Source organism: Cyberlindnera jadinii (assembly GCF_001661405.1).
Source record: "Cyberlindnera jadinii NRRL Y-1542 unplaced genomic scaffold CYBJAscaffold_13, whole genome shotgun sequence".
Classification (NCBI taxonomy): Eukaryota; Fungi; Ascomycota; class Saccharomycetes; order Phaffomycetales; family Wickerhamomycetaceae; genus Williopsis; species Williopsis jadinii.
In genome coordinates this window covers 290,750-307,403 of record NW_017963664.1, presented here as the reverse complement: position 1 = coordinate 307,403, position 16,654 = coordinate 290,750, and the positions used below count along the sequence as shown (strand labels likewise).

At 44.3% G+C, this 16,654-nt stretch overlaps 9 protein-coding genes across 9 annotated transcripts; 5 read left to right on the top strand and 4 right to left on the bottom strand.

The window, feature by feature from the left end:
* Positions 1-239: 239 nt before the first annotated feature.
* On the top strand, positions 240-1,739 carry CYBJADRAFT_130431 (uncharacterized protein; the record flags this gene model as incomplete). The annotated part of the gene is made up of 1 exon (XM_020212914.1): positions 240-1,739. One exon carries the CDS (start codon positions 240-242, stop codon positions 1,737-1,739), a length of 1,500 nt encoding a protein of 499 aa, XP_020069037.1.
* Positions 1,740-2,279: 540 nt separating this feature from the next.
* On the top strand, positions 2,280-2,861 carry IRC22 (Irc22p; the record flags this gene model as incomplete). Its single annotated transcript, XM_020212321.1, has 1 exon — positions 2,280-2,861. A coding segment is annotated over one exon (582 nt), but the record flags the coding sequence as incomplete, so codon positions are not given.
* Positions 2,862-3,019: 158 nt separating this feature from the next.
* CYBJADRAFT_174649 (uncharacterized protein) lies at positions 3,020-4,619 on the bottom strand (the record flags this gene model as incomplete). The annotated part of the gene is made up of 2 exons (XM_020216608.1): positions 3,020-4,474; positions 4,533-4,619. 2 exons carry the CDS (start codon positions 4,617-4,619, stop codon positions 3,020-3,022), a joined length of 1,542 nt encoding a protein of 513 aa, XP_020069035.1.
* Positions 4,620-4,747: 128 nt separating this feature from the next.
* Positions 4,748-7,853, top strand: INP51 (phosphoinositide 5-phosphatase INP51). Its single transcript, XM_020215600.1, has one exon. The coding sequence runs from the start codon at positions 4,805-4,807 to the stop codon at positions 7,568-7,570; it is 2,766 nt and encodes a 921-aa protein (XP_020069034.1). The 5' UTR covers positions 4,748-4,804; the 3' UTR covers positions 7,571-7,853.
* A 141-nt stretch (positions 7,854-7,994) lies between these two features.
* On the top strand, positions 7,995-9,245 carry WBP1 (dolichyl-diphosphooligosaccharide-protein glycotransferase; the record flags this gene model as incomplete). The annotated part of the gene is made up of 1 exon (XM_020212930.1): positions 7,995-9,245. The coding sequence occupies one exon, from the start codon at positions 7,995-7,997 to the stop codon at positions 9,243-9,245; it is 1,251 nt and encodes a 416-aa protein (XP_020069033.1).
* A 394-nt stretch (positions 9,246-9,639) lies between these two features.
* Positions 9,640-10,350, bottom strand: SPT15 (TATA-binding protein; the record flags this gene model as incomplete). The annotated part of the gene is made up of 1 exon (XM_020212915.1): positions 9,640-10,350. One exon carries the CDS (start codon positions 10,348-10,350, stop codon positions 9,640-9,642), a length of 711 nt encoding a protein of 236 aa, XP_020069032.1.
* A 470-nt stretch (positions 10,351-10,820) lies between these two features.
* Positions 10,821-11,480, top strand: GIM4 (tubulin-binding prefolding complex subunit GIM4). Its single transcript, XM_020215599.1, has one exon. The coding sequence runs from the start codon at positions 10,917-10,919 to the stop codon at positions 11,244-11,246; it is 330 nt and encodes a 109-aa protein (XP_020069031.1). The 5' UTR covers positions 10,821-10,916; the 3' UTR covers positions 11,247-11,480.
* UBP3 (mRNA-binding ubiquitin-specific protease UBP3) lies at positions 11,315-12,796 on the bottom strand (the record flags this gene model as incomplete). Its single annotated transcript, XM_020212941.1, has 1 exon — positions 11,315-12,796. A coding segment is annotated over one exon (1,482 nt), but the record flags the coding sequence as incomplete, so codon positions are not given.
* A 2,522-nt stretch (positions 12,797-15,318) lies between these two features.
* On the bottom strand, positions 15,319-16,602 carry APM1 (Apm1p; the record flags this gene model as incomplete). The annotated part of the gene is made up of 1 exon (XM_020216925.1): positions 15,319-16,602. The coding sequence occupies one exon, from the start codon at positions 16,600-16,602 to the stop codon at positions 15,319-15,321; it is 1,284 nt and encodes a 427-aa protein (XP_020069029.1).
* Between the last annotated feature and the right edge of the window lie 52 nt (positions 16,603-16,654).

The following is a 16,654-nucleotide window of genomic DNA, read 5'->3' as shown; positions in this document are numbered from 1 at the left end:
GTATATAAACTTACTGGCTGTGCTAGACCAACATAGGAAAACAGAGCAGGTTTAAGCGAGCTCGGGGGAATCGTATCGCGCTCTTGGGAGGTGGAGTTTATTTCCCCGTATCTCCGTGTATCTCCCTATATACCCGGAAGCGCACTTTGGAGTCACTTATAGAGCTTCCAACTAGCTGAGTCATCTTCACTCTTATTCTATCTCACACTTTACCCATAACGCCTTCTGAGGAGATAAAGATGAGTACAGTGGTTCAGCTGACTAACGCGCTCTTCAAGGAAGCAGGTGTAGGGTCTCAATGGATCTTCTCAAAGCCTTTGAACTTTGGTGTCAAATCATCGGAGAGATGGGCTATTGTGGGACCTGCAAAGACCCAGTTCCTGAAGGTTTTGGCATCTCAGTACAACGCTGAGCCGCCGTTATCGAGGGTTTATCCCTTTTTGAACAAGTCGGTGTGGCCGTCTAGTGCCATTCAGTTCCTCGAGTTCAAAGGTGTACTGCCCACGGCACATTTGGCTGCCCGTTACGAGTTCTTCAAAGACGAGTTTGACCAAACAACAAGGAAATTCGTCATTGGCAACGTCAATAACCATAGACACATCAACTATGAGCTTGTTGATGATGTGTTTAAGAAGTTCAAGCTGGAAGGATTAGAGGACAGGTGGGCATTGGGGTTAAGCAACGGACAAACCAGAAGGGCAAGATTGGCTAGGGCATTGGTTAGAGAGCCACGGTTATTGGTGATTGATGATCCATTTCTCGGCCTGGACCCCACTGCTTCAGAGATTGTGTGTGATGTATTAGGCCAATTGCCTCCTAACCCTCATGTTATACTGGGTCTTAGAGTCCAGGATCCTGTGCCTGATTGGATCACTCACATTGCCATCGTCGATTCCGAAGGCATCGTAGAACAAGGGACATCACAGGAGCTGAGACCACACGTGGAGGTCCTGAAACAAGAAGCCTTGAGGCTACAAGAGCAAGAGCTGAAGAGACAGGGCGAAAGTATTGCCAAAATCAAGAAGCTTTTCCCAATAGAGGAGTATCAGAAACGGTTGAACTCAACCACGCCGTTATTGGAATTTGATGGCGTATCAGTCGCATACAGAGGACAACCTGTGTTACAAGATCTGAGTTGGAAAGTGATGCCAGGTGAAAGATGGCACATCCAAGGAAACAATGGTACCGGCAAATCCACGCTGTTGTCGTTAATCACGGGTGAACATCCCCAATCTTGGAATTCCAAAATCATCATGCATGGGGTCCCAAGACGTACCGGCAAACAGAGCTTCTTTGACATCAATGAGTCCATTGGATTCACTTCACCAGAGTTGCATGCCATTTACCCGGGCCATCATACCCTCTACCAGACAATTGCTACCGGCTTCCTAGTTGGCTCCATAATGCCGCAGTCCAAGTTATCCTCCAGAGAGAAGGACATCATTGACACCTTTATCTACGAGTTCGATCTGAAGGATAAAGTCGACATTCCTTTCAGAGAGCTCAACATCAGTGACCAGAAGCTGGCACTCTTTATCAGATCGCTGGTTAGAAACCCAGAGTTATTGATTCTCGACGAGGCACTCTCAGTCATGGATGAGCACACCGTCCAGAAATGTAAGGAGCTATTGAGACATTACCCTGGAGCTATCCTGGCGATTGGACATCTACAGGACGAAGTGCCAGATACGGATCGTTCCATTAGGCTCATTGCACCTGGTAAATACGACATCAATTGAAGCTGATTGACCCGTCCAGTCTATGTCTCACTGTCGAACAGGTGTGCATTCCCATCACAAACCACTCTCAAGAGCACAGTTTAGCAGAGCCGCCGACTGACCGTCTGGCATTGACACATCAACAGTTGGATCTAATAAAGATGTAAACAATAACAAACACAGATGTACTTGTTTCCGGTAGCCATGGTAACCTCCACGATGATGGCGTTTCATGGACCGAAAGCCGGGTAACCCTTTCCCCTCACTTTGAGGCTTTCGTCCATCGCGGCCGGGTAAGTGTCCTCAGGCGGTATTGGCAACTTTAGCTCCACGTATCTCCAAAGCGACGAGTTGGACAATTTATCCGTAGTGTGTTTTTCCCTACGTTCTATCTGTTTGAGCCATCACAACTACCAATTGGATACGTTTTCAATAGAGACAATGCTTTCTAAACTCTTCGTGGCAGCCACAGCCCTGTTCTCGCTCACATCTGCGCAGATCGACCTCAGCAACCCTGAAGGAGGGGAACTTAAAGGAAAGTACCTTGACAAAGAGGATCTGCCACAGCTTAACTTTGACATTGACTACATCATCGAGGGCAAGCCTAACACTGGGTTGATTGAGATCTACACGACTGAAGAACTCACATTGAACTATACCTTCACAAATCTCGAGGAGGATGCCGTGCACATTGTTGGTGTCGGTGGTCACTTTGCTGACCCAACTGACGGTCACGTTCTTGCCAACATTACAGATGCCAAAGTTGGACCAATCACTTTACAACCAGGAGAGACCAGTACTTTCCGTCAATTCCTTGGTGCCGAGGTTCCTGTTGGTAACTACTTGCTGATCCCATTCTTGTACGTTGCAAAGGGTTCCGGTTTGGCTAAGATTGGCGCAAAGAGTGTCCTCGCCGTTGTCGAAGATCCACCAGTGTCATACTTTTCTCCTCAAATGATTATCCTGGAGCTTTTGCTCATTGCTACTCTTGGTGTTGGTGTCTATTTCGTCTACTTGAACTGGGGTGCTGCCTACTTGAAGAATGCTGGTTACACCGCATCTGCTACTCCAACCCCAACATCTGCAAAGTCCACAGGTGCAGCTCAAATTGATGGTTCCTGGTTGCCAGATCACTTGAAGAAGACCAACAAGAAGAAAGCTAACTAAACAACAATTTATGAAGCTGTGAAAAGTACATAACATTTTATTTCCTTTGCATGTGTGTGTTTTTAACTCAGCATTTACTTGAATGCAGTAGGACGTAAAATGGACTTATAAACATGACAATTATTTTAACACTATCATGCATCTAATTGTAATTCTGATAGAAGTGCTTCGATCTTTGCCATGTCCATTTCATAATTGGAGTAGCCTGGCAATTGGTCAACTAAATCGTTCTTTTGCCCTTCGAATAGTCCGTCAAAATCAATGTTCCACTTCTTTGCCAAATAGAATCTGATATCATCAATCAGTTCAATGGTATCAGTCTCTTGACGTATTGTGATCCTCTGTGCACTCTCTGAAACAATGTCGTGGAATTCTGGATCCTCTATGAACTCGTCTAAATTAGAAGCGATCTTCTTAGCGACAAAGTGTTCCAAACGTTCAACTCTGGTTTCCCAAGAGGCTCTCAAGATGTCATAGAGATCGTACCCATCGGGCAGAGCTGGAGATGAAGTTATAGCAACGGCTGCCATCGTCTTCAGTCTATCATTCAATAAGAGGTCCCCGGCAAAGAGTACATCAACGGCATGGTCCAATGGTATATCGGTATGATCATAGTATAGAAATCTCAACACGATCTCCGCAATGTAATGGTTTGGGACCGGGAAATGCTGGATGCTCAATCGTGTCGATCTATCAACTATTTGTAAATCTTCCAAGATAGAATAGTCCTGTGCTTCAGAAAATGAAGACGAGAACATAACTTTGAAGTATTCATCACGAATTAACACAGAACGATGCACTGGATAATAGGTGGACGTTGCTGTTTCTGAATCTGTAACGTAAAAGATCAGATCTGGGAATGCTGAACATGACTGTAATTGTTCAACTTGGTCATCTGAAATGTCAGATTGTATGGTTTCAATCTTGTTAGCAATGATGCTTGATTCAACAAAGTGCTTGAAATCCAATCTCGCAGACTCCAACAACGACAGCTGTAACTCTTTCATCAGCCTGGCAAAGTTCTTTGGGTCAACTATGTAGTTATTGTTCTGTAAGTTCTCAACCAGTTGTGTCAATTGCACTTTTCTAGCATATCGTAGCACCAGCTTCTGGTCTCCCCTTCTGAATTTGAAAGGGTCATGTGCCAGGTAGAGGTAGCCGATAACGAGTTTAAAGGCTTCTTCGTCACAATCTGCCATTAAATGGATCACGTTCTTGTCCTTCCATTTGGTCAGCAGCTTCTCTCTAAAGTACTGGCTTCTTGCACTGAGCATAAACCTGTGGAGTCTAAGAGATTCAGTTCCACCAACGTCTAGTACAATGTCCTTCGTCAGGGGCTCATCAGACTCCAAGAGAGAACGAAGGTGCGATGCAAAGGGTAACGTTGTATCCGTGGCCTTTGAGATGTCAAACGATATCAACAGGTTTCTAATAGAGTCAGTAAGCGCACCGTAGACACAGCGAACACCTTCGTATTTATCAGTATCACACACAGCACCTCTCTGTAGCAACAGTCTCACAACAGGTTCATGTCCACACAGCGAAGCCAGGTACAGGGGAGTATAGTCGAACTCATCAACGTCATTGACCTAAAAGATAGTCGGTTAGAAAGATCCATGGACATCGAAGGCACAGCAACATACTCACGTTAACACCTGTCAGTAAGAGTTTATCGACGCTATCGACATCACCGATACGGCATGCCATACATAATTGGTCAAATAACGACACCATTGGGTTCTCTGGGCGCTTTTCTGGTTAGAACTGGCGTAATGTGGGCCTTTGGAGCTGTGAAATCGTATACCGGTTGGAGCAAAAAACACAGCAGCAGAAAAGGTAAACAAAGGTATAAACACCGTAAACGACAACGGCGGCATCAACAACGAATAGGGCGGTAGTGGGCTTAAACGTGGAGGACGATGAGAATCTTCTTTAGGAACACACCAAGGTCATTTGCTCTGGTGTCGAACGAATACGCGCTTACATTGCAAGCAGTTAGCCCTTCTGAATGCCTTATCGACTTCCAAAGAGCGTCACATTCTTCATTGGAAGGGTATACAGAGATTGTGTCGCAGTTGTTCCATGGGTTGATTGGGATATTGTCCACCAAGAACCAGTTGTACTTTGCAGTGATCACTGAGCAGCTACAGGTTGGATCTCCGCGTCCATCTGAGGCTGTTTATAAGATAAGGGACTTGGAGTTCTATTGCTTATCATCATCCGACTATGATTCGTTGGTAACAAACAGGTTCAGGAGTGAGAATGCTGCCCAGAGGTATGAGATTGAGCACCCATGCTCAAAGATCAAGAAGGTGTTCACCAAGGGGTTCCACTACTCGAGGGATTTCGATCTGACGAACGTATTGCAAGAACGTGGGCTGGCACAGAGAGATTATCATCAGATGTTCAACAACTACGAGAAGAAGTATCTTTGGAATAGTACGTTGATCAGAGAGCTCTTGGCCTTCAGGAACAGAATTACACAGGATGAAAGAGACGCATTCGATAGGTCTGAGTTCCTGACATTTCTCGTGCGAGGGTTTGTCAAGACCTTTAACGTATCACTTGACGGTGATGATGACTCTTTGATAACGTTGATCTCAAGAATCTCTAGTGCAAAGTTATCTGGGCCATTTGGGATTGGTGGTGTCGATGAGGAAGGCCATGTCTCAAACTTCATTGAAACTGAGCTCTTAGTCTATAACAAGAATCATTACTTTTCCTATTCTCAGCTGAGAGGTAACGTTCCCTTGTTCTATGACGTTGAGAATCCATTTCTACAGAACAAGAAGATCAGCTTCCCAAGAACATCTGAGGTTAACGAGATGAGTTTCGATAAACATTTTGGCTCTATAACTGCCAGTCACGGTCAAGTCTACGTTGTCAATGCCCTCAAGAATAAAGCTGGCGAAGAGGAACTGAGTAATCGCTATCGGTATCTTGTGAAGAAGAAAGGGCTTCCATTAATTGATGCCGATATAACGAGAGATGCGTTAAAGAAGTCGCCTCATAAGCTTATCTATCTTTTGAAGGAGGCCATCCTGGAGATTGGTGCGTTCTGCTATGATATCAAACAAAAGGTTTACATTGGAAAACAGTTGGGTATCTTTAGAATCAACTCCTTAAACTCGATTGAGAAACCTGGTCTCATTGAAAAGGTAATCAGTAAAGAAGTTATGGATATCTCACTTCGAGAGATGGGGTTGCCTCTTTCAAGTGATTTACTGGTCAAGCACAATTTGTTATGGGATGAAAACAATAGTGCTTTGCTTCAAATCTATGAGAAGTCCATACGACGTAAGGATAAAAAGCTGTACGTTGGCGTCGCTTCAAACGATATAAGGTTGATTGATCCGATCCATGATTTCATTTGTGAGGAACTTCTAAAGAGGAAATCGGAGTATTCCAGCAAGAAGACAATCAGGTTGTTTACAGGCACTTTTAACGTCAATGCTGAAACGACGGATGAAGATCTGTCGTCGTGGATATTCCCACACCAAGATGAGGTATACGATCTTGCGGTTATTGGACTGGAGGAGGTTGTTGAGTTGACCACGAGTCAAATGCTAAACACCAGTAGTTTACAGAAGAAGAAATGGGAATACAAGCTGAAGAAAACTCTAGGACAAAGAAACCGGTATTCATTAGTCTCGTCTGAGCAATTGGGTGGTATTGCACTGATGATATTTATCAGAGAAGATCAAATTGATCAGATCAAAGAAGTCGAGTCGTCTCTAAAGAAGACTGGAATGGCTGGAATGTCTGCGAATAAAGGAGGTATAGGTTCAAGCATACTTTATTCATCAACCAGATTGTGCTTTATATGTTCACACCTTGCAGCTGGTATGGAAAACGTTGAACAGAGACACATAGACTATAAGACAATTGCACAGAGCATGAGGTTTGGGGGTAAACGCACTGTTAAAGACCACGATGCTGTGATATGGTTTGGTGATTTCAACTACAGAATTGACCTTAACAACGAACAAGTGAGAGATGCAATCCAAAGGAAACAATACACAGTCTTGTTTGAGCACGATCAGCTAAACAAGCAGATGATTTCAGGGGAATCGTTCCCATATTTTAACGAGATGGAGATCAAATTCCCACCAACGTACAAGTTCAATAAGGGGACTTCCCACTACGATACGAGTGAGAAATTCCGTATCCCAGCATGGACTGATCGAATCTTGAGCAAGTCCCATGAGGGTACACTCATGCAGTTGTCATACGGCGACGCACCGGATATTAAATTCTCAGATCATCGACCTGTGTATGCTACATTCGATGCAACAGTTGTTGTGATTGATGAAAAGAAGCAAGATAGGTTGACAAAAGAGTTATACGAGAAGAGGAAATTACAACTCTTGGGCCAACCGTTGACGATAGGCAACGGTGGCATTGGCGATCATCAACAACAGCAGCTACAGCAGCAGCAGCAACAACAGCACCAACCTCATCAACATCAACAGCCACAGCAGCAGCAACAACAGCTGACACCCACATTGGTATCACATACGTCAAGGGCACACGGACTACCACCTCCAAGCACTGACCGAGTTAAATGGTGGTTGGACGGAGGTGTCAAGGTGACTGTTCCGTCCAGCGAGGGAAAGACCAAAGTGAACCCCCATAGGGAGATCAACCCGTTCATAGATAGTGACATCCCTGAGTTCATTATCTAGGCTTCTATTCATTTCTTGAGATCCTGTGACTCCGACGGTTGAGGTTGAGCAATGTCTTCAGCCTCTTGTAGTAAAGCATCCAGATGCTGCTCTAAGGAATCCAGCATCTTTTCCAATTCATCTGCTCTCTTCTCACCTTCATTGAGCCGTTTCAAAGCATCCGCAAATGTCTCTTTGAACTCCTGTGATTGGTCTTCTTGAGTCATTCTATGAGTATCTATGTGTGTCTTCTTTGCTTGTTGAAGCGTTCAATGTTGATGGAAGTGGGAAGAAGTAGACGGGCATGTTCGCGAAGTTGTATTTTTTGTATGGGTGTGAACGCCCTTTTTTTTTCACCGAGACGTGGCATCAGTTTAAACCAACAAACAACGTGCTTAACGGGGTTCAACAGGCATATTTGTTACCAATTGAACAGGAATTAACAATGCTCTCACTCCTGGTGCTGCTCTTGCAAGTGTGCGTAACGTTTGCGTCGTCCTTGAAGGGACCGCAAGTGTTGTTTGTGTACGATGATAAGCTATCGCCATTGGAGTCGTATACCGATATCGTGTCTCGTCTTGAGGATGATGGATTCCAGGTTGAAACCGCTGATGCAGGTAGCGATGTCTCATTGCAAACCAATGGTGTGTTTAAGTACCAGCACGTTGTGCTGCTACCATCAAAGCAGAGAAGATTGGGCTCTGACATTACCGGAGCTCAGTTGGTTGAGTTCTTCAACGCTGGGGGCGATGTCTTAGCATTCACGTCGCCACTGGGTGTATCTGAAGCCGTGAGAACCTTTTTGAATGAGCTTGGTATCTATCCATCTCCAAAGGGTCAAGAATTGACCGATCATTTCCAGTCAAATGGCGAATCCGGATTGGACAACGTTGTTACTGTTAAAGGTGACGAATACTCTTTAATCATCCCATCATCTGACTCTTTCAAATACTCAGGTTCTGCTGCTTTGCTTTCAAACAACCCACAATTGACTCCTTTGATCTCTGCCCCTGCCACCTCCTTCACAAAGCCTTCAAAGCAGGAAGATCCATGGACTCAGGGCCAGCAGGGCTTCCTCGCAGCCGTGTTCCAAGGTTTGAACGATGCAAGAGTCTCGTGGGTTGGTGATTCCAAGCTTGTTTCTAACGAGGGATTGAAGCAAGTTGATGCTCACTCTTTGATCCAGTGGACATTTGGCGAGACAAACGTTCTCAGAATCAAAAACAGTTCTCATTCCCATGTTGATGGAACCACGTATCAACAGAGACCTTACAAGATTACTGATGATATCCATTACGAGGCTACGATTGAGCAGTGGAATGGTGTAGAGTGGATTCCATTTGTATCTGACAAAGTCCAACTCGAGGTCAAGTTGTTAGATCCTTATCACAGACTCACATTCACCAACGTGTCATCCGATGGAGTTTATTCAATCGATTTCAAATTGCCTGACCACCACGGTGTCTTCACCTTCCAAATGGAGTTCAAACAACCATTGTACACTTACTTGGAACACAAGGACGTGCTGAGTATTAGACATCTGGCCAACGATGAGTACCCAAGATCCTGGCAAATCACATCAGCTTGGGTATACATCACGTCCAGCGTGGTTGTCTTCACAGCATGGTTCGTCTTTGTATTGGCATTTCTTTACCTGAGGGATGAAACCACCGTCACTGATAAGAAGGAGAAATGATCTACGCCTATTCTCCTCCAACTGAGAACAAACATCCAAAACAAAATAAATTCGAGAGACAAAAGGATGATAACCTGTTCAATGTTCTTTTTTTCACTTTCCTTTCTTTCCCAGTTGGGTGTACTGTTTTTGTATAAAAAAGGTTTCAGCATAGAAATACATATATGCAATGGTTAATATAGTAGTAACTGCAAAAAAGCAAACAAACAACAAACAATTAATAAAACAATAAAGCAAACAGCAAACGATCAATCAAAATGCAAAAAAACACAAATTATATCAAAAATAGTCATAGTCAATAGGTGAGTGTAGCGGAAGGAGGGAGAGGAGGGCAAGTTTCGTGGTATTGCGCCATAACTTCTTTAACTTTTAACCGTTCATTCATATCAGTCCCTCAAAGCTTTCTAAATTCGTTCAACACAGGGTAGATGGCTTCAAACGCCTGGTAAATCTCTTCTCTTTGTTTCGCACCTGTCAACACGATCTTACCAGAGACAAAGATCAAAAGCACAATCTTCGGCTTAACCATTCTATAGATCAAACCTGGGAACAATTCCGGTTCATAAGAGGAAAAGGGACCGTGCGAGAATGCCAAACCTTCCAATCTGATTGGGAACTTCACGTCACACGACCCAACAATGTTCTGGATCTTGAAATCGGTGAATTTCGCATTGAATCCCAACTTTTGGATGATTCTTGCATATTTTCTCGACGCCAACTTCGAGTCGTCCTCCGATTTGGCACCAGTGACAACCATCTTACCAGAGGCAAAGATAAGCGCCGTTGTTTTTGGTTCTCTAATACGCATAATAACGGCGGCAAAACGCTTAGGGTTGTACTCAGCGTTTCTGGCGTGTAGCGCTATCGTCTTCAAGTCCAAGCGGCAGTCCAAGTTCACGGTGGCAACGATGTTCTGTAGTGTTGGCACGATTCCTGAAGTTGTGGAGTCATCTTCTTCTTCAACAGCGGGCGGGATCGCAACCTCACCCTGTTGCTCAGATTTCAAATCTCCCAAGTCCTGTTGAGCAGATGGGTACCCAAACGAGCCCGACGCCGTGAATAGTTTGGCATCCTCAACGGTTTGCGGTGTCTTGAAGGAGTCCATTGGGCTGGGAATGTTGTATTAAAAAGGGGGAGAAAATAGGCAAAACAAAAACAACAACACAAACACTTTCAGTTTATGACAGTGTGTGCACGGGGACGGCTGTTGAGAAAGGTAAACAAACAAAACAAAACAATAAACAAAGATAGGCACAAAGGGATGGCTTTGTGGTCTTTTCTCCTTAGTAACTGTGGTAACCTAAGAAAAAGGTTGGAAGCTTTGCGAAAAAAAGAAACCCGAATTGATCTCAAAGAGGAAAGTTTCCGCTTTTGTCCAACTTCACGGGGGATTTGCAAAGTTCGATGTGTGTTTTTTCTTGGGCCGTTTCGGATCGCTCGCCAAAACGCCAAAAAACACACACATGCCCAAAAGTGCGAAACGGGTTCCTTTTATAGTCGCGTCTGCCATTTGCGAGTCGGGCTTTTCAACTCTTTTTTTTTCATCCTTTGTTTTCTGTTTACCCAAGCGCTGAGCTTTGACATTTGAAGGTTAAGCGCTGAGCTCAGGTAAACATCACCGCTGTCTATTCAACACCGGTCTATAAATCTCTGGTGAGAAAGCAAGCAAACATGTCATCCGCTGGGTTGCAAGAACAGTACAACAACTATCAGACGACGCTCACAGATATCCAGGCAAAGATCCAAGAGCTCAGGATGGATGCCGAGGAGAATCGCATAGTGAAGAACACGTTAGAAACCACTGATCCCTCGAGACGGTGTTTCCGTATGGTTGGTGGTGTCCTTGTACAGAGCAACGTCGAGGAGACGCTACCCGTGTTGGACTTGAAGCTGGCCAACCTACAGAAGGCGATCCAGCAGTTGTCGACAGAGGCCGTGAAGTTGAACGAGGAGTTCACAAACTGGAAGAAGGAAAAGAACATCAAAGTCATCAAGCAGTGAGCTTCGGGTACTTACTACACCTCTTAGAGAGTATACAAGTAGATTTTGTATATAATTAAATACATCCTCTATACTTTTTGGTACATCAAGATATATGCGGTCTTGACATCTTCTTCATCTCCTTTAACCAAAACATCGTCAGGTTTCAAGTTATGGATTGTAACATCGTCAATTCTAACCCATTCACCTTCAACGCTTCGTAGAACGTCAACAGTGTAGTGGCCACCATTGGAACCCATGCCGTGATGATATACAACACCGGTTAGCTTGTATTGGAATCCATCTGGGTTAAACTTGCGCGTTCTAGGCGATAAGCTCTTTGTAGGTATTTGGAAAAGATGAGGATACTGAATCTTCTTCTTCAGTTTCTCAACACGACCACTAGACTCGAATGAAAATCTCTTTAGATGAATGATCAACACGTCTGGTAGTTGGTCAACAAACGTCTGCTTCTTTGCAACAACTTCAACTCCTTTGCTGGTCTTCATTGGAATCTCTTCAACATGCGAAATTTGGACAAATGCATCCTCCAAAGTTTTGATGTCAGAATCAGAGATGTCCAACTGCACTTGTTGAAATGGATCCAGCGTTATGCTCTGTGCTTCTTTATTCTTTGGTATAGTCAATACACTTCTGAATGAGCCACCAAATATACGCCTTATAGGCGAAGGCTTCACTTCAACAGTACGTTTAGCAGTGAATCTCTTCTTCTTTTTCTCAGATCCAACTTCTTGCCATTCTCCACCATTAAATTCATCGTTATGGTCATATGCATTAATATTATCATCGTCATCAGCATCAACGTCATCGTCATCGTCATAGTGATCATCTACGTTCCCATCGTTCTTCCCAGAAGACTCTGATGAGTTGAACTCACCAACGTGGAATTTACGAAGATTCGTGAGAACCTTTTGCCTCGAAGACTCATCCAAAGTCTTTGTGAACTGTTTAATCTCATCGTCTGTAAGAGACTTCACGTTGGAAGTAAACTCCTCGTGCAATCCATCCAACAGAAACCCAAGAAACTCCTCTGCATCTTCTTGCTGTCCCCACTTCAAGTGTTGGAAACGGCTACTCTTTGAAATGGCTTTGAAGAACTCCACCGGTGTGAAAGACTCGCCAAACTCTCTCTGTGGTGTCGCTTCTCTATCATGTTGGCTTCTCTGGGTATTCGAATTGGACAGGCTATTAATGTCATCCAAGTTCACGTTGAAATTGTTGTAGAAGTCCACCGTGGCATCAAACAGTGGTGACTTGGAATTGCTGGTCATCAACGTATGCATGGTCTTTTTGGCGATAACGTTCAATGTCTTGTAGAACGGCACACAGTACAGCAGCAATTGCATGATGGAGCTCATAAAGCAGATGTTACCGGTATTGACCAAACCTCTAGGTACAATCTTCGGTAGCTTAACGCTATCAATGTATTTGGAGAACGCATCGTCAAACATAAACCTTAGAACAACTACCCCCAGAGGTTCCATGACGTTTGGCAGAACTGGTATTAATCTCTCCTCACGTTTTGGCTGAATTTGAACTTGGGGAGATGCGGGTGACGAAGTGGAGGGAGTTGGGGTTTGAGGTACAACTTTCTTTGCAGCGTTCGACGCCACTGCAGCCCAATTAAACGAAGGTCTGGATGATGTTTGTTGAAATGGTGTGTGTGGTTGAGCTTCAACTTCAGAGAAGTCAACTTCAGGAGTTTGTTCTTTCACCTGTTCCACGATATCGACATCTTCTTCGTCTGCTTCCGAGTGTGTTTCTTCTGTAGGTTTTTGTCTCTTCTTCAGCTCGAGGTAATCGAACGCACGCTTGAGGAAGACAGCAGCATCATCGCCAAATATGATTGGGGTTTTATTAGCATTGTTGTTCTGGATCGAGCAGTCAAAGTAGAATCCATGATCGTTTCTTCTCGAAGTACTATCCACTCCATTTTCTTCAGTGTCTTGCTTGGTGGCTCCTTCTCCAGTAACGGACGTGGTTTCAGTGCTGTGCAAATTATCGGACGAGTCTTTCGAAGTGGCTGGGGTGTTCTGTATCGTTGAGGCGGGACCCGACTCCTGCGTTGATTCCGATACAGAGGTGCTTGTCCTTGTGATAGTCAAGCTCGAGTTGTCCGACGAAGGCGTTGATGGTGCTGATCCATCAGCTAATATGCTATTTTGTTGTGGTTGTGGTGGTTGTACTTCACTCTTCGACTCATTTTGCGATGTTTGTTTAGAGGGCACAAATGCCTTCACTGAGCTAGCGTTGAACTTCTTCTTCACACGCTGTTGCTGCTGTTGATGTTGATATTGCTGCTGCTGCTGTTGGCGATGATGATGCAATTGTTGTTGATGCAAATGTGGCGACATGTGTGGATCGAACTGTGTCGACGCCATCTGTGGAACCCCAATAGGATACATATGAGGGTACGCAACCATCTGTGCGTAGTCGTACCCACCATAAGGGTACCCTTGAATAGCACCAGGTGGTGGTACGAAATGCCCGGGATGGTATTGTATCGGTATTGCTGGAGGGATTGGCCCCGCTGGATAGTACGCGTGGGGCCCTGGATGGCCATGGCTCGGCACCTGCTGTTGCTGTGCCTGCTGCTGCTGTTGTTGCTGCTGTTGGGGTGGTTGTTGCATGTTATTCATAATTCCATAGTACTATTCTGTTGGGATGAGTCAAGACAGCGGTGAGAGTAAAACGATAAGCCTCCGTGTGGGTATACAATTAATGGTCTTGATGTTCACCCAGCGAATATAGAAAGAGCAGGCTGCTTAAGAAGGAGGATGGAAATGCTAGTATTAAACAAGAAGAATAAGTGGAGTGAAAGTATGCAATTTCCTCTCTCTGAATTATCAACTCCTTCAAATTTTACTTTGTTTATAATCGCTGGAAAAAGGAGGGAAAAAACTGAAAAAAAAGAACAACTGAGCCTTTTTTGTTCAACAGAGATTTTTTTCTTTCGATTTCTGTTTTGCGCTGTGTCTCTTTTTGGACGAAAATGGCAGGACGCAAATGGCAGGACGACACTAGCAGGACGACAATGGCAGGAACAACGACAGCGTTTGCTAGCGAGAAATGGCAAACAGCTCAAACAGTGTAAGTGCTGGATGAGTCAAGCAACAATTTAGCTGGCTTGTGGTAACGATTTGACCCCTCTTATATAAACAATGGTGGGGAAAGTGACAATAAGAGAAGAACAAATCAGTCACTTGATCCTCTCAACATTGAACAGATTTGAGGAGGTTCGTAAAGGGGAGTTTTTCGCTTGTTTTTCGCGCTAAAAAATTGTCGTTTGTCGCTTGTCGTTTTTTGTTTTTTGTTTTTCCGCTTCTTTTTTCACTTTCGCAATTTGTCGAACGAAAAGTTTCCGCCTGAGAGAGCTTTTTTGGTTGAAACTCCCCGATTGGGATTATTACTGTTTCCAGTAACTACATAATTGCATCAAAGAGGTCTATACGTGTATACAATTGACCTCTATCCATTGATCTAGCGAGCATTCCACTGGCATTAGCTGTATCCCAGCAAGGCATTCGGTCATATATAGAGATACCAAGTGCTCGCACGTTGGTAGATCCTTCCCGGCACCAAACTGGTGGCGTTTGCCCAGTCTCATTCCATACCTTGTATCTCCCACTTCACACGATCGTACTTCTCTTGATTGTGCACGTCTGACCATTGTATGGTATAAATTGCACGAGCAATACCACTGGCCTGTGTCCACAACATTGCCATCAATGAGCACTAGCTCCTGTGTGCAATATTTGTATCTTTTGATCCTGGTTTGCCTATCATCCAATAGCGATATCACCTTTGGAAAAAGGTCTGGTAGGCATAGCTGCAATGACAACAATGCGTTCATGGGCACCAAATCGCCACTCTGTTCATCCACAGTTAACCCGTGGATTAGACGATCAACAAGATCCCCATGTTCAATTACCATTTCGTCCCCTTGTACTAATTCACCACGGATTGTTGGTTGAAGGTATACTTTGTCTCCAATTTCGTGAATTTAATCTAACTACATACACTGCATAATATGGGGGAGCACGAGGAAGAGACTCCGTTATTTGATAATTGCTCAATCTTGTAATCTAATGGTGTAATCATCACCACTCTGTGTGATGTATCTAACCCATGGATAACTTTGGTACTGTAGTTTTGGTTCGTTAATTCTCAGGTATCTCACCTGAATACCAGAAGTGGTGAAGTAGGGAATTTGGAACTTCACCTGAACCGGTCTCTTAACTTCATGTGCATTTTCCTCCATCGATACTGATGGCAGCCCTAACTGGGCAGCCATGGAGTACTCCTTGCCTCCTTGGAATTGTTTCAACTTCCAAACAATAACAGATTTCTCTGGAACCCATTTCATGGAACCATGGCTATATCTGAACTTCGGAGAGTCCGCATCTTCTGGAATTGGAATCAGGATTTCAACGTTATTGGCAGTGGATTTCTTTTTGATCTGGGCCTTGACTTTGCACAGGATTTCAATTCTGGAGTTGTCATGTCTGTTAATCTTGCAATCGACCCAGATAAGAGGTTTCAATGGAGTAGAGAGTCTATAACTCATCAGCTCAAACTCACCATCAGGTGGGATAAAGGTTATAATCTTTTCACTCTCAAATTTACTCAGTCTAACACACTGGTGGAACTTCACATCCTCCATTTCTACTCCCTTGGCGTTGTTGGTCAACTTGTCGTTTAAACCCAATCTCAAATCTGGCATACCACTCAGGTGAGACTTCACCTGGATCTTACCCAGAATCTCGGACCGGAGCACCTTCCCTTGTGGATTTATCAACATATTAACGGACTCTATAACGTCCAAGAACGCTTCGTTCTTCTTATAGACGATACCTTCGTTTCTCCAGGACACAGCATTGGTGATCGCACTTGGAGGACCCAACTGTTGAGCCTTTTTCATTTTCTTCTCCAGCTGGTAGGATCTCTGTGTGATGTACTCCTTCAGCATCTTCGTCTCCGTGATCTGGGGAGTACCAAAGTCCATCATCTCGTCCAACAATTCGTAAATCACGACAAAGTTATCCCTTATGGACTCCTCCTCCAGCTCTTTGAAGTAGTCCGTCAGCACCTGGACAAGCTTGTGCAAAAATAGGAAAACCTGCGCAACATTGGAGTTGTTCTTGGTCAATGCAACGAGGTAAAGGTTCGAGTGTGTTATATAGCAGTAATTCACATCGTTGTAAACCACAACAGGCGAGGCCTGAGCCGGATCTTCATCGGCTTCCACGAGAATGAACGGGAAATGCTCAATGGCATTGGAAGGAACGTCTCCCTTGTAATCACGTGAGAGCAAGGACTTCCCCTTGATATCACAGAAGTGTATTGCAGATGCCATTTTCCCACTTTTCTCCAGGACCGCTGTGTGTGTTGGGTGTTGATTTGGTGAT